At 41.3% G+C, this 14,324-nt stretch overlaps 1 protein-coding gene across 1 annotated transcript in view; it reads left to right on the forward strand.

Annotated features, from left to right (window-relative positions):
* Positions 1-1,630: 1,630 nt before the first annotated feature.
* Positions 1,631-14,324, forward strand: part of LOC125000655 (activin receptor type-2A-like) — a 42,186-nt gene continuing 29,492 nt past the window's right edge. Inside the window, exon 1 of the mRNA XM_047576261.1 lies at positions 1,631-2,653. Coding sequence (XP_047432217.1) covers positions 2,599-2,653 — 55 coding nt within the window. The 5' untranslated portion in view covers positions 1,631-2,598. The remainder of the gene's footprint in view (positions 2,654-14,324) is intronic.

Below are 14,324 nucleotides of genomic sequence, written 5' to 3' on the forward strand. Positions count from 1 at the left end.
AAAACGGGGGAAAATATAGGGATGGGAGTTGTTTTCGTTGTAAAATTCGATGTAATTTTCGCACTTTGCAAATTCAAAGTCATGATTACACCTTCTGGTTGACCACTTTTGGCCCACGGGCCGCATGTTTGACACCTACAAGAGCTGATCTCCTCACCGGAGGCCTGTGTTAGCGCCTCCGGCTATAACCAGCCACGTACAGGACCGTGTGTTTTGCTGAAGATGAAAGCCCTACACTCCGATATAGAACAGGTGACTCAGCTTCCAGCTTGGCAGAGAAATCCCCCGAGACCTTTGACCTCCTAATCGTTTCGCAGCGCTTACGGTTGGAGATCTGCTCCAGGCTATTAGAGAGATTAGTGTCACACAGATTTGGGAATGGGCCAAGCCTATATCTGTACTTCATGGCATTCTCAGCATTTATTACCGAGCACCCAACCCATGTTGAAATCTGATCTGTGACAGTATAGTAGCACATTCTGTAAGTGTTGACCTACATGGGGAGGTGGGCTGCATGTTATGGGGGCTACTGCTGATTAGAAATAGCTTTTATACGGTTGGCTGCGTTACTTTAGACACACATAAACCGCTGGCTTTTAATCAGAAACACACATGTAGCAGCAACTTGTTTGCTTAACACTCATGTTCTGCTGTTTATTTATTTAAAAAAAAAAAAAAAAAACGTGTCAGCCTGACTCTTTCCGCCCTTCTCTTATGACACCGGAGCAAGCTGGAGTTAAAAACAAGCAGCCTTCCCGAACAAAACAATCCCTAGGTCGTAAAGGATTCAAAGAGGCTGGAGAGAGTGAGACAGCTGACTACAGGAAGTTCACCGAGCTGGCCTTCAAAATAAGACATCAGCTGCATTTTATTAAGCTTAATTAATATCAGACTTTAAATTAACTTTAAAAACAACAATATTTTCTGTGCCTTAACATATTTACTTTCATATAGTTTCTCTCGTCTCGCTGTAACACCTTAAAAAGTCTCCACCTGGACTTAACTAACAGGTATTGGTTAATTTAATTTAATGTAATTTAATTACTGCATGGTTGATTATCTTTCAGCTGGAAACAAGTTATTTAACCCCAACTGAGAATTCATGAGGCTCAAATGGTGAAAGGGTGGCTAAGGGAGCATGGGACCAGATCAGAGTCCAGACCTGATCCCCATTGAAAATCTTACGAGATCTTGATGGAAAAATGGTGAAAATGAAAAACACTGGATGGAAATAAATCTGGTGCAGAAGCTTCTTAATGAAACAATAACAATTACACTGGAATGGAAGCTAAAGGAGCTGCAATCAAATAGTAGAGTGTTTTTTTTTTTTTTTTTTGGCCACGTAGTGTATTTGAATATTATAATATGTCATGTGTCATTGCCACGTTTTTCCTTTCTTTTTAGTATACTTTATATACATAAGCTATATATTTTAATATTTTGCAACCTCCTGTTTAAATGTCAACGTGTAGTTGCTGCACCGTAGCCCTGGAATATAATTCCAGTTCTGTGTCTGTGTTTGTGTCAGAAATAACAATAAAGTTGACTTTGACTTGACTTTTCTGTGTAACGCTTTTATTTTGAAATCCCAGCCCGGGTTCCTGTTATGTCATCTGCGCATGCTTAACAGTAGCCAGCGGACGCCATCTTGAAATCGTCCCGACCAGAGGAGACGGATTTAGGAGGAAAAAGCAGCTCGTCCTGAACTCATTAACTACACGGATTACCGCCTGCTATCTCACGGTAGTATTTCCACTCGTTCTTTTAACTCGTCTCAACATCGGGGACGGTTGTTCGCCCACTTTGGAGGGGAATATAACACCGAGCCACCGAGGCACCGAACCACCGGGCCGAGGAGGAGAGGGGAGGCGGGGGGAGGAGCCTCCTGGAGCGGACGCAGCTTGTGTTTTGTGGCCGGTGCAGCCGAAGCTAAATGTGGAGCTAATTCCTCTATCCCACGGAATATACCCTAACAAAATAAACTTTACAAGGAAGGAAGAAGATTTTTTTTATTACTATTATCATTCTGCAGCTATGCGACGGAGCTCAGAAGTTTGATTTTTGGAGAGAGAGCGCTTGATTTCCAGTCCGATGGATGTTAGCCCAACCCGGCTGTGGCTCGGCTCCGTGCGCCGCTCTTTAGTGGTGGAAATATAAACAATAAATAAATAAGTAAAGAAGAATAAACGAGGTTTAAAACGTCCGAACAGGCTCCAGGTGGTGAACATTCACAACAATGCTCCAGACCTGGCCCCTTTGCCTACAAGTCGTCCTCCATTGCTTGGCTTTAAACCTGGAAATACCACCTACTCCCATCCTCTCTTCATCCTCATCCTCTTCCTCAATCCTCCTTCTTCTTTTCATGGACTAGTCACACTCACGTCACCTGGAGTATTTTTGGATTATAAGATTTTTTTTTTTTTTGTTGTTTTTTGTTTTGTGGAAACATGCATTTCCTGCAGAGACAGTGCTGTTTGCAGCAGCAGGACTCGTAATCACATTTTGATCCTTTTATTTTTGTTGTTGTTCTTATTTTTAAACTGCTCTTTTGAATTCCTTTTTTTTTTTCCTGGTGAGAGGATCAGATTCGGATGGAAAATGGGAGACGCCACCAAACTGGCCTTCGCCGTTTTCCTCATCTCCTGCTCTTCAGGTGGGTGTGGATGGAGGGATGGAGGGATGTAGGGAGGGAGGGAGGGGGGCTTTTATTTGTCAGCTGTGGAGGATCCAGTGCAATGCTTATTGTTACCTCTGCAGAGATCCATGCATGGCTTGTTGTTATGTGTGAACAATGCAATGCAATGCAACCCGGCGGGAACGGGTGGGAGTTTTTAAAAAAACAAAACAAAAAAAAACATCAGTCTGAATTCGTTATTTGTGCAAGTCCCCATGTGTGGATGTCAGCACTGTGGACGGGGCCCTCGTGGGAACCAAATCGGCAGCTTTTTAGTTAAAAAGTTCAACCTAAATCAGTATTTATACCCCAGGTGTTAAACATACTTCAACACAGTGCAAAAATTACACAACAATATAACTCTTATTCCCAATTTGTGCACTGTTTTGTTCAGAGAAGTGGACAGAATACAACAGCAAAAATGTGCAAAATCTAAATCGCAATAAAAACTGGTGATGGAAACACATATTAAAAGCTAAAACGTTTTTAATGCTCCAATGAGGTGTTTTTTTTTCCAGACGTATCGACGTAAAAAGTGTAATGGAAACACGGGGGGTCATGTGACCGGTCCATTTAAAGTCCATCTTCATGGAGAATTTAGGAGAATTATGGGATATTGCAAGACTTTTACGAGAGTAACAGAAATGTCGCTTTTATTTTGCCATAAACTATAATGGAAACGCAGCTAGTGAAGCTCAGAACTGCACATTAGACAACAACGAGCCCAAATTAAACTTATTTTACCTGAAGAAATTAAATTAAAGGATATTTTATTAAATATTAACATTCTCCTAATTTACTTGTTCTTCTTTGCACTAATTTGCAACAAATCTGTTTATTTTGTGGAAATAAATGGCTTATGAAATCTATAAAATATTTACCTGTACCTGCATAAAATCTGTTCCTATCGGGGTAAAACGAAGTCACTCAGAAGAAGGTGGTGTAGTTGTAGTTCCACAGCGAAGCCCTGGGGCGCCCGGAGGAGGAATTAAAAGGGTTTGGTTGGAGTGTGAAGCCAGGTGTGTGTTGATTATTCCTCACGCTCGTTACTGTCTGAAGCGGTGGAAATTAAATGGCTGCTACTTGAAGTGGAATAATGAGCCGACACAAAGAAAACCTCTGATAAGAGCAGGGCACCGAGCCCAGAGGTTTTATTCTGCACGAAACCAAACATACTTCAAATGTAGTTTTTGGAGCCAAATAACTTAAGTGAGCTACTGTTAGCTGGGAGGCTAGGAGGAGCTACTGTTAGCCAAAAGACTAGGAAGGGTTGCTATTAGCTGGAAGGCTAGAAGGAGCTACACTTAGTTGGGAGGCTCGAAAGATCTATTGATAGCTGGTAGGCTAAGAAGAGCCACTGTTAGCTGGGAAGTTAGGAAGAGCTACTGTTAGCCGAGAGACTAGGAGGGGTTGCTATTAGATGGAAGGCTAGGAGGACTTACTTTTAGCTGGAACGCTAGAAGGAGCTACTATTAGCCTCGAAGCTAGGAAGAGCTGCTATCAGCTGGTATGCTAGGAGGAGCTAATATTTGCTGGGAGGCTAAGAAGAGCTATTATCAGCTGGTATGCTAGAAGGAGCTACTATTAGCTGGGAGGCTAGAAGGAGCTACAATTAGCTGTAAGGCTCGGAAGAGCCCCTGTTAGCTGGGAGGCTCGGAAGAACCCCTGTTAGCTGGGAAGCTAGGAAGAGCTACTGTTAGCTGAGAGACTAGGAAGGGTTGCTATTAGCTGGAAGGCTAGAAGGAGCTATAGTTAGTTGGGAGGCTAGGAAGATCTGCTATTAGCTGGGAGACAGGGCTAGAGGGAGGCTGGAAGGCTAGGAGGACTTACTTTTAGCTGGAATGCTGGAAGGAGCTACTATTAGCTGGGAGGCTAGGAAGAGCTTCTGTTAGCCGAAAGACTAGGAAGGGTTGCTATTAGCTGGAAGGCTAGAAGGAGCTACAATTTCTTGGGAGGCTAGGAAGAGCCACTGTTAGCTGGGAGACTAGGAAGGGTTGCTATTAGCTGGAAGGCTAAAAGGAACTATACTTAGTTGGGAGGCTAGGAAGATCTACTGTTAGCTGGGAGGAAGGGCTAGAGGGAGGCTGGACGGCTAGGATGAGTTACTTTTAGCTAGAACGCTAGAAGGAGCTACTATTAGCCGTGAGGCTAGGAAGAGCTGCTATCATTTGGGAGGCTAGGAGGACTTACTTTTAGCTTGAACGCTAGAAGGAGCTACTATTAGCCGTGAGGCTAGGAAGAGCTGCTATCATTTGGGAGGCTAGGAGGAGCTGCTTTTAGCTTAAACGCTAGAAGGAGCTACTATTAGCCGTGAGGCTAGGAAGGGCTGCTATCATTTGGGAGGCTAGGAGGAGCTGCTTTTAGCTTAAACGCTAGAAGGAGCTACTATTAGTCGCAAGGCTAGGAAGAGCTGCTATCTTTTGGGAAGCTAGGAGGAGCTACTTTTAGCTGGAAGGCTAGGAAGAGCTATTATTAGCTGGTATGCTAGAAGGAGCTACTATTAGCTGGGGGTCTAGGAAGAGCTAAAATTAGCTGGGATGCTAGGAGTAGCTGCTGTTTGCTGGAAGGCTCGTAAGACCTTCAGTTTTCTTTCTTTCTTTCTTTTTGAACTCGGTGAACTCTGCCTCGGATCTTCACCTGTGAGTGCCGGTAAATATTTACATTCGCTGCGTTGTCGGATGTTACGCCACATACAGATACAGATCCAGATCCAGATCCACAGAGATTTGTTTTCCTCACCTTGATGCTCGGTGTGTCAGGACGCTATCTGCTGCGTAGTGTGTTTTTCTTATATGCTTGATAAGGGTTTGACCCTATGACCGTCACATTCTTCTCTAATGATTCATGGAGTAGAAACCGTTTCAACTTGATCCTCCTCCTCCTCCTCCTCCTCCTCCTCTAATGACATGAAGCGAGTCAGCCCCCACTTTCTGGCTAATGTCATGTTTCTTCTTCTTCTTTTTATTGGGTGGAAAATGTCGGCTTTGCTTTGCTTGTGGCCGCCGCTGAAGGGGCCGAGAGGACTTTAAGTCGAGTCCCGTGCCCTGGCTTTGAGTTTGGCCTCATGTTTTGTACACTGCAGCAGTTTCACACAGACATTGATCCTCCCTCACACCAGTGTAAGGTTACATCAATACGACGAGGATGAAGCTGCTCTGAGTCCTCGGCAGCACCGCGGATCTGATGATTCAGTTTCAGGATCAGCCCGTCGCCCTCCCATTTAGCACGAAAAAAAAACAAAACAGAGAAATGTTCCTTTTAATCAACAAACAAACGCTCAGATAACAATTAAAAACAAGCAGCAACGTCCCAGGAACCTCAAATCAACTTTAAAAGGTCCAATAAACTGGATAAAAAACTACTAAAATGTCCTAAAAATCTAAAATAAACAGAGAAATGTTACTTTTAGTCAAAAAGGAAACTCTCAAATATCCTCAGAAACGAGCAACAACATCCCATAAGCAACAAATAATCTCAACATGTCCAATAACCTGGATAAAAAACTACTTTAGAGTTTAAAAATCTACTAAAATGTCCTAAAAACCTAAAATAAATGGAAAAATGTTACTTTTAGTCAACAAAGAACATGTCTTTAGAAAACTATGTGTAAAAATGTACTAAAATATCTGTTAAACCTTAAAATAAACTGAAACATGTCCCATAAACTGGATAAAAAAACTACTTTAGAGTTTAAAAATCTACTAAAATGTCCTAAAAACCTAAAATAAATGGAAAAATGTTACTTTTAGTCAACAAAGAACATGTCTTTAGAAAACTATGTGTAAAAATGTACTAAAATATCTGTTAAACCTTAAAATAAACTGAAACATGTCCCATAAACTGGATAAAAAACTACTAAAAGGTCCTAAAAACCTAAAATAAACGGATAAATGTTACTTTTAGTCAACAAAGAACATGTCTTTAGAAAACTATGTCTAAAAATCTACTAAAATATCTGTTAAACCTAAAATAAACTGAAACATGTCCCATAAACTGGATAAAAAAAGCTACTTTAGAGTTTAAAAATCTACTAAAAGGTCCTAAAAACCTAAAATAAACAGAGAAATGTTACTTTTAGTCAACAAAGAAACTCTCAAATATCCTCAGAAACGAGCAACAACATCCCATAAGCAAAAATAATCTCAACATGTCCAATAAACTGGATAGAAAACTATGTAAAAATCTACTAAAATATCTGTTAAACCTAAAATAAACTGAAACATCTCTTAAAATATCTCTTAAACCTAAAACATGTCTCATAAACTGGATGAAAAACACATTTTCGTGCAATGTTTTTGCGATATAACAACGTTGTTTACACTTAAAATAGCTGAAAACCAGTGAATGAAACGTTAAATGAGTTGTATTGACGTTTATTAAATAGCTCAAAGTGTTAATTTACGTTTCAGGACTAAAACTCCTCTTTTCTGTGCTGTATTTTGTCTTTTTTGGGGTGATCCCAGAGTGGTCATGTCCCATTTTTCTCCCGTCCGATCTATTTCTAATACGTTCCCTTGCATTATGCATGAGCCTCCGAAAGCACAGGTGTATTTGTTAAGGCCAGATGTAGCCTGGGAGTCCCATCGGGCCCAACTAGCCAGACTTCTTCCTTCCTCCCTTCCTCCCTTCCTCCCTTCCTTCCAGGGCTGTGGATCATTCTTGCTCCTTTAAACATCAAGAAAAACAAAGCGACCAGCACCTCGTCGGTGTCCACAGGTAAAAGCAGACGAAAAGTTACGACCAGCCGGAGTTAAATTTAGCCCGTAGGTGACTTAAAAATGATCTTTAAACTAAAACACGTGCACTAGAATTTAAGGTAAACCTGCCTTTTCTCTGCTTGTTTACTTACCTGCAGGGTCAATGACTGAACCCAAAATCCACGTCTGACTGGGTTTTGTTGCGTAAGACGCTGAAACTCGAGGCTATAAATGACAATCTAAACTTTCACTACAATTAAAAACTATAATTGCTGTTGAGGGGATTTTTTTTTTTTTGTGTCTGCAGCAGAGATTTGTTTGAACCTGCTCCTGGTTTATAGCTACAAGCAAGAAGGAAGCAGAGGTGTTTGCTACAGCTGTCGTTAAATGATTATATCTCGTTGGGTTTTCATTTTTTATTTTTTTTTTTGTGGGTTCGCGTTGTGCAATGAACGGAGACGAGACGGCGGCGAAAGGTCACGTGTTCGACATCCGCTACATCCTGTCCTTGATTAAAATATAAAAAAAAAACATACCTGCTCAGCTGATTGAAAGTCGGGCTAAAAAAGAGCGTCGGCTGAAAGCCTAAAAATGTAAATGCGGGACGGGCGTACCTCCCTAATGGGAAGTCGATGGATTGCCCTTGTAACCATTACAGATTCAAATTAAAGCAAATGAGGGAGGGATGGAGAACCTCCAGACACACCTCGGGCCGTGGGGCTTCGAGATTAGGGATCGGGATCCGGGAGATCGGTATCTGGGCCCATCCAAGTGTTTTTTAAAAGGAACTGATCGGTATCGGAACTACACCAACTATTAAAAACTCTTTCAGTCCCTCTTTAAATGAACTTGAATATTGGATTTAGCTACATTGTACGATTAAAAAAACGTATCAGCAAATAAATCGAATTGTTACGTCTAGACTGAAGTGACAATAACAGTGAACAGACTGTATATAAAGATGGATGAAGGTGGAGCTAGGTAGCAGCATAGCTCCGCCTCCTCCATGTTAGTGGGCGGGACTAAAACACTAGAAATACACAGTCATTTTACACACAGTCAATTTAGGTTAATATAACTAGTTTAGTTATGTGACACTATAGAAACGGGATGGCACATAGTGATGACGAGCAGTTGCCATGCCGACCGCTCTGTAAAGTAAAACAAAAATAGCATCGGTTCGGACCAACGAGAGGAAGTGGAGACGCGTTTAGTCCTTATTTACGTTCGGGCCTGTGGTTTACCCTCATAGAACCGAGGTTACATCCGGTAACTACTGTTGTTTACAGCCAGATTAGTGTTGATCCTGTAAATGTCGGTGAGTTCTGGGTTGTAGTTTCCGAGCTGTTTTCTCCGCTGGGTTTCGTTGAGGATGGAGCTGGTGATGATCACATACATACGTGACCCAGAGCCTGGAGATGAGTCCGTTTGTGTAATTAATGCATCCTGCAGATGTTGCTTTATGTGCTTGGGAGAGTTTCAGTCTAGACAGGCTGGCAGACGGAGGGAGGCCCTGCTTTGATCCTTGATTAAAAACTGTGAGCTGTACATTCATCTTTCTCTTGTTTCAGACTCTCTCAAGGGTCCTCGCCTGCTTTACGCTCCCACCTTCCTCCTCCTCCTCCTCCTCCTCCTCCTCCTCCTCTTCACGTTCGCCAAGATTCCTGCCTGTCATGAAGGTCGCCCTAACCCCTTATCACCGCCGAGCCACTAAAGGCTAATGGCTGCGCTCGCTTCTTGACATTATTGTCGCCGTCGCTTAAGCCTCAAATGTCACACAGGCCTAAATGAGCGTCAGGAATGTGTGCGATTTACCGGGAAAAGTAAGAAGTGTCCCGCCGCTGCCTTTTCACCTTGACTCCAAGGCTTCTTTTAGCGAGGGAGGGGGGGCGTCTCTTTATGACTGAGCAGTAGTAGAAAGTGTGTTTTTCCTCTTGGCTCCGCTGCACCCGTAATATAATCTCAATTAAAAATAAATAAAAGCGTTTTATTTTGGCCCCGCCGGTGCCTCGTGACCCGGTGTGTGTCATTAGTTTACACTAAATATAAAGGCGAGGTCAGCCGGGTCGCGGCGTGAAACAGGGGGGAGGAGGGAGGGAGGGAGGGAGTTATTGACTCCCGACGTTTATTGGTTCGCCTCGTACGAACGCCAGCTCGATTGACGACGGCGTATCGGAGGTCGGAGGCGCCACGTGAGATGACTCAGAGCTAGCGAGGAGGAGGAGGAGGAGGAGGAGGAGGAGGAGGTGTGTCGGGTTCACACATCAGCAGCAGCCGTCTTCACACTTTCTCCCAGAGTCAAGGCTGCAGGGAGTAAAATCATATTCTGATTACAGGATTATGCCTTTATTGCCCCTTTAAATAGGTTTACAGTAGTGGATTATGACCCAGAGGGCGTACGGCAAGCAGAGTGGGTAAAAATTAAAAGCATCATGAGATATGAAGGTATAAACTAGTGAGTGAATAAATATATATATATATATATAATATACAAAATAAATACATAGAAAACTATAGAAAGTGCACATGCATTTTTTCTGTATATTGTACATAAACAAATATACAGACATATGCTTAAAAATACATATAAATAAAAAAATATATAAATCAATGTAGACAAAAACACACATATTTATAACATGCAGTTGTATGTATATAAAATATAAAATTATGCAAAAAAATCTGTTTGCAAACATATATATTAAAGAAAATGCAAATAAATTAAATATAAAGTAATATAATCATTTAAACCACACATAAATAGAAATATACAACGTGTGTGTTTATATAAAATATGGAAAAGTATAAATATACACAGATAAAGGATGTTTTCCTGCTTGTTTTATAGAAACTTTTAACTCTTTAAAGCCCAAATGACACCTGAGAACTGCCCCTTGAGATAAATCCAGGCTATTTACCTGTTTTTATTGATTTATTTATTTAGTTTGGGGCGGGGGGTGGGTTTTTTGTGGGGGGGTTATTTTGCAGTAGCTCCTTCCTTCTCGCTGACACTAATAATGAGGCGTTTTTTTAAATCAGTCGTCCTGTAAAGAATGTACGGTATGCAGAAATGGACCGAAGCCCATTACGCACAAGGGACAACACTGGTATGCATGTCCCCCCCCTTATTTTTTTTTTTTTCGTGCAAACGGTCCACTTTGAGACCCAGGTGCCCCCCCCCTCCCCCCCTCCCCGTCGGCGCTAATTGAGGCGTGGACCAATGGGCTCAAACATACCAGCCAGGATTAAAGGGATTGGATTCAGTTGCTGAGTGCTGTGGTTTTTTTAATGCCCACCCCCCTTCCCTCCACTCCCTCCCCCCCCCCCCACCTCACCCGCCATGGAAAAGAGTGCGCCCTTTGTGACCGGCTCACCCCGGCCAACCCCGGCCCCCATGTCACGACACCGTCCGACGGAGCATTAGCGTATTAGCATAGCCCCCTAACGCTACTGTACAGGCTTTACCACCACAGAGTCTAATCTGGACGCCAGCATATGTGGAAATTACAGTCAATCCATGAAAACTAATTCCTAATTTGTGCGTTTTAATCTAATTATGTAACGTCCAGCTTTCTAACTTTCTATCGTCCTTTTCACCTTTTCTGAATATATTGTTTTTTTATGATTCCTTTAAGAATCTTAATAATTAATGTCACTTTGTGTCCATTAAGGTTGCACAGACACCAACAAAGTCTATTATTTCTCTATTATATATCTCTTTGTAAGTTGTTGTTGTTGTTCGTCGGGACCTGAGGCTGAAAACGTCTTTATTATTACTTCTCCTAAGCAGCAATAATTAAAAGAGCACAGATTAGGCCGGAAATTTAAGCTCGAGTCTCCAACCTGTCGTCGCTGCTATGATTAGAAGTCCCTCCGCTAAATGTACCGTATGTGGTTATTCATCCAAAAGCTGTATTTAGTTGTGTTGTTGAGTCAGTTATGAGGGGGAGGAGTGTCAGATATCATCAGCGCTGCAGACGGCATCATTCTAACCTGTGGCCTCGGCCCCTTTAACTTCTTTATTCCCAAAAAAAAACAAAAAACAAAAACAAAACACGGTTTGTTTTTCCACACGAGCAGCCATGCCATCACCTCGAATCTATTTCATCCGTGCCCCGGACACAGATGATAAGTTGATCCTTAGAACAAATTCCATCATGACGAACAATCCCGGCTCCTGGCAGGCACAAAAAAAAAAAAAAAAAAAAAAAAAGCCTTGATGAATGAGTTGTTTACCTACTTCAGGCCAGGCCCGCCAGAACGCCACTTCATTATAAACGCTGCAAGAGCAGAGTTACAACACAAGCCCTGGCCCTGCGACCGGCCACGGGGAGGAAATTGGATATTAGTTCCTGTACTTCTCAACAGTTGTCGAGGGAAAACGCGCTCGGAGGACGGTTCTTGAGTCGGAAATGTCACGTTTTAATGCAGACGGCGCCAGATAATAAACTTCTTTACGACTCGGAGAAGCTCTGCTTGTTTTTTTTTAAGCTACGATGATTCAAAACAGACGCTTTTAACTGGTTCTCGTCTAACATCGTGTTCATCTTGGCCCAGAAAAATTAAGTGATGTCTTCACGTTTCTGATTTCAGATGAGCCGAGTCTTAAAAGTTGATGAAGAAGTTTATTATCAGCCTCTAAGTTCATTAAAATCTCCTTCAAGCGTCTTTTCCTCGAGTGTTTTAGTAGCAAACACCAAATTTAAAATCATCTGATAACAGCTGTTAATTGGGATTATGTTCAATATAGCTTCAAAAAGAAGTGATGCATTCATGGTTTCAGATTAAAGTTGATGAAACTCCAATGAAAGTGATGTTTTCAGATCTTTTTGTCTTAAATTCTGCTAAAACTCAAAAGGGATAAAAACACTCTCGAAGGATGGTTCTTGACTTATTGACTTTTTTCATTGGCATTTCATCAACTTTTGAGAAATTACCTGAAATCAGAAACATGAACGCGTCCCTTCTATTTTAAGCCAAGATGAGCATGACCACAATTCAAAACTGAGGCTAAAACAGATGTTTTCAGCTTATATTGTTTTCGTCTTAGCTCAAATAGAAGTGATGTCTTCATGTTTCTGATTTTGGGTGATTTCTGGTCTTAAAAAATGGTGAAACGCCAATGAAAAAGCTTATTATCAGCCTATAATTTCATTAAAATGTAGCATTTCTGACTCTAGAGTCGTCCTTTTGTTTTGTCCCTTTTGCGTCTTTGGAGGAAACACGAAATTTAATACGATAAACATCTGAAAACAGCTGCTTTAAATCGTGATCTTGTTCATCTTAAACGCCAATAAAAGTGATGTTTTCAGCTGATTTTCCTTCTTAAATTTGGGTTTTGCTGCTAAAACTCAAAATGGATAAAACAGTTGTCAAGTGAAAAAGACTTAAGTTCTTGAGTTATTCGCTGATACTAAACTTTTTCATCGGCGTTTCATCAACTTTCAAGACTGGAGATCACGTTTTCAACCACTGGTAATAATAATGATAATAAAACACTGTCATTGGTGTTTCCTTAACTTTCGAGCCTCAGAAATCGCCTGAAATCAGAAACATGAAGGTATCACATAGTTTTTAAGGGTTTTTTTGGACAATATGACGATTCAAAACTGAGGATAAAATGTAGTGACAGATCATTTATTTTACTTTTTTTTTGGCGTTTGCTGCTACGACTCCAATCGATCATTTTTTCAGGTTGTTCGTGGTCATTTCCCACCCAGCATGCACCTCTCTGGATCAGACCAGAACCGTGTCTCAATAGTCATTGCGTTGGCTTTTTCACAACTCTACTGCATCTTCTGGACTATTTTCAGTTTCATAAACTTGCTTTAAGTTAAAAACACATTTAGATTCTGCAGGAATTGAACCTTCGTCCTCAGATCTTGAACCAGTCTTGTGTCTGACCATCCTCTTGTATTTTTTAGGAGCTTAATTGCGGTGGATGTAACATTTAAAATGTCATGTAGCTAGCGAGGGGTGAGAAGCAAAAAAAAAACAGGGTCCTTTGCGAATTGAGAAGTGGGTCGGGTGTTTAGACATTTTGGAAAAGAGTTGGTGAAATGTCCGCAGCTTAAAGTAGGTTAACCTTGATAAATCTGTTGTATGAGCATCGGTTAAGTCTTACCTGCACAAATTGATGTTTTTCCAGCCTTTTATTATCAATTAATTTCACTTTTATTTCCTATCTTCATTACTTTGCTTTTAACTTTTAGGTTCAGACTCGTTTTCCGTTGCCTATTCTGACATCAAATTAATCTCCTCGTCTCTTCCGAGAGAACGACCTCGCATCTCGACAGACTTTTATTACTGTAAACAGAGCCTGTGCCACTCAGGTTTGACATTTCCACTCGAGAAATGTTTTTCACAGACAACGAGGCTTCTCTCGTTTATTGCCTCGGACGTATGGACGTCGGCCTGTCACCTCGTCTTTTAACGTCCTCTAATGTTCTCTAACATCCCATCAAGTCCTTTAATGTCTTTTAAGATCCTCTAATGGGCTTTTAACGTTCTCTAACATCCTCTTACATCCTTTAACGTCCTCTAAAGTCCTTTAACATGTTTTAAGATCCTTTAATGTCTTCTAACATCTGTTCTGACACGGAGACATTTTTCATTTATCCATTTAATCTCTAACGTCCTCTCTCTTTTAACATCCTTTAACGTCCTGTAAGAAGATCCTCTGATGTCCTTTACCATCCTCTGACGTCTTCTGTCTTTTAACATCCTCTAAAGTCCTTTAATGTCTTTTAAACATCCTCTAGCGCCATCTAACTGTTAAGTCCTATACTATCGCCTATCGTAGTTCAGTGTTCTCTCATGTCCTCATAAGTCTTTTAACGTATTTTAAGGTCCTTTGACGTTTTTTAATACCCCCTAATGACTTTTTAAATGTCCTTTACCATCCTCTAACGTCCTTAAAGCATCTTTTAAGGTCCTCTAAATTCCTGTAATGT

Source organism: Mugil cephalus, chromosome 23, assembly GCF_022458985.1.
Source record: "Mugil cephalus isolate CIBA_MC_2020 chromosome 23, CIBA_Mcephalus_1.1, whole genome shotgun sequence".
NCBI classification, from domain to species: domain Eukaryota; kingdom Metazoa; phylum Chordata; class Actinopteri; order Mugiliformes; family Mugilidae; genus Mugil; species Mugil cephalus.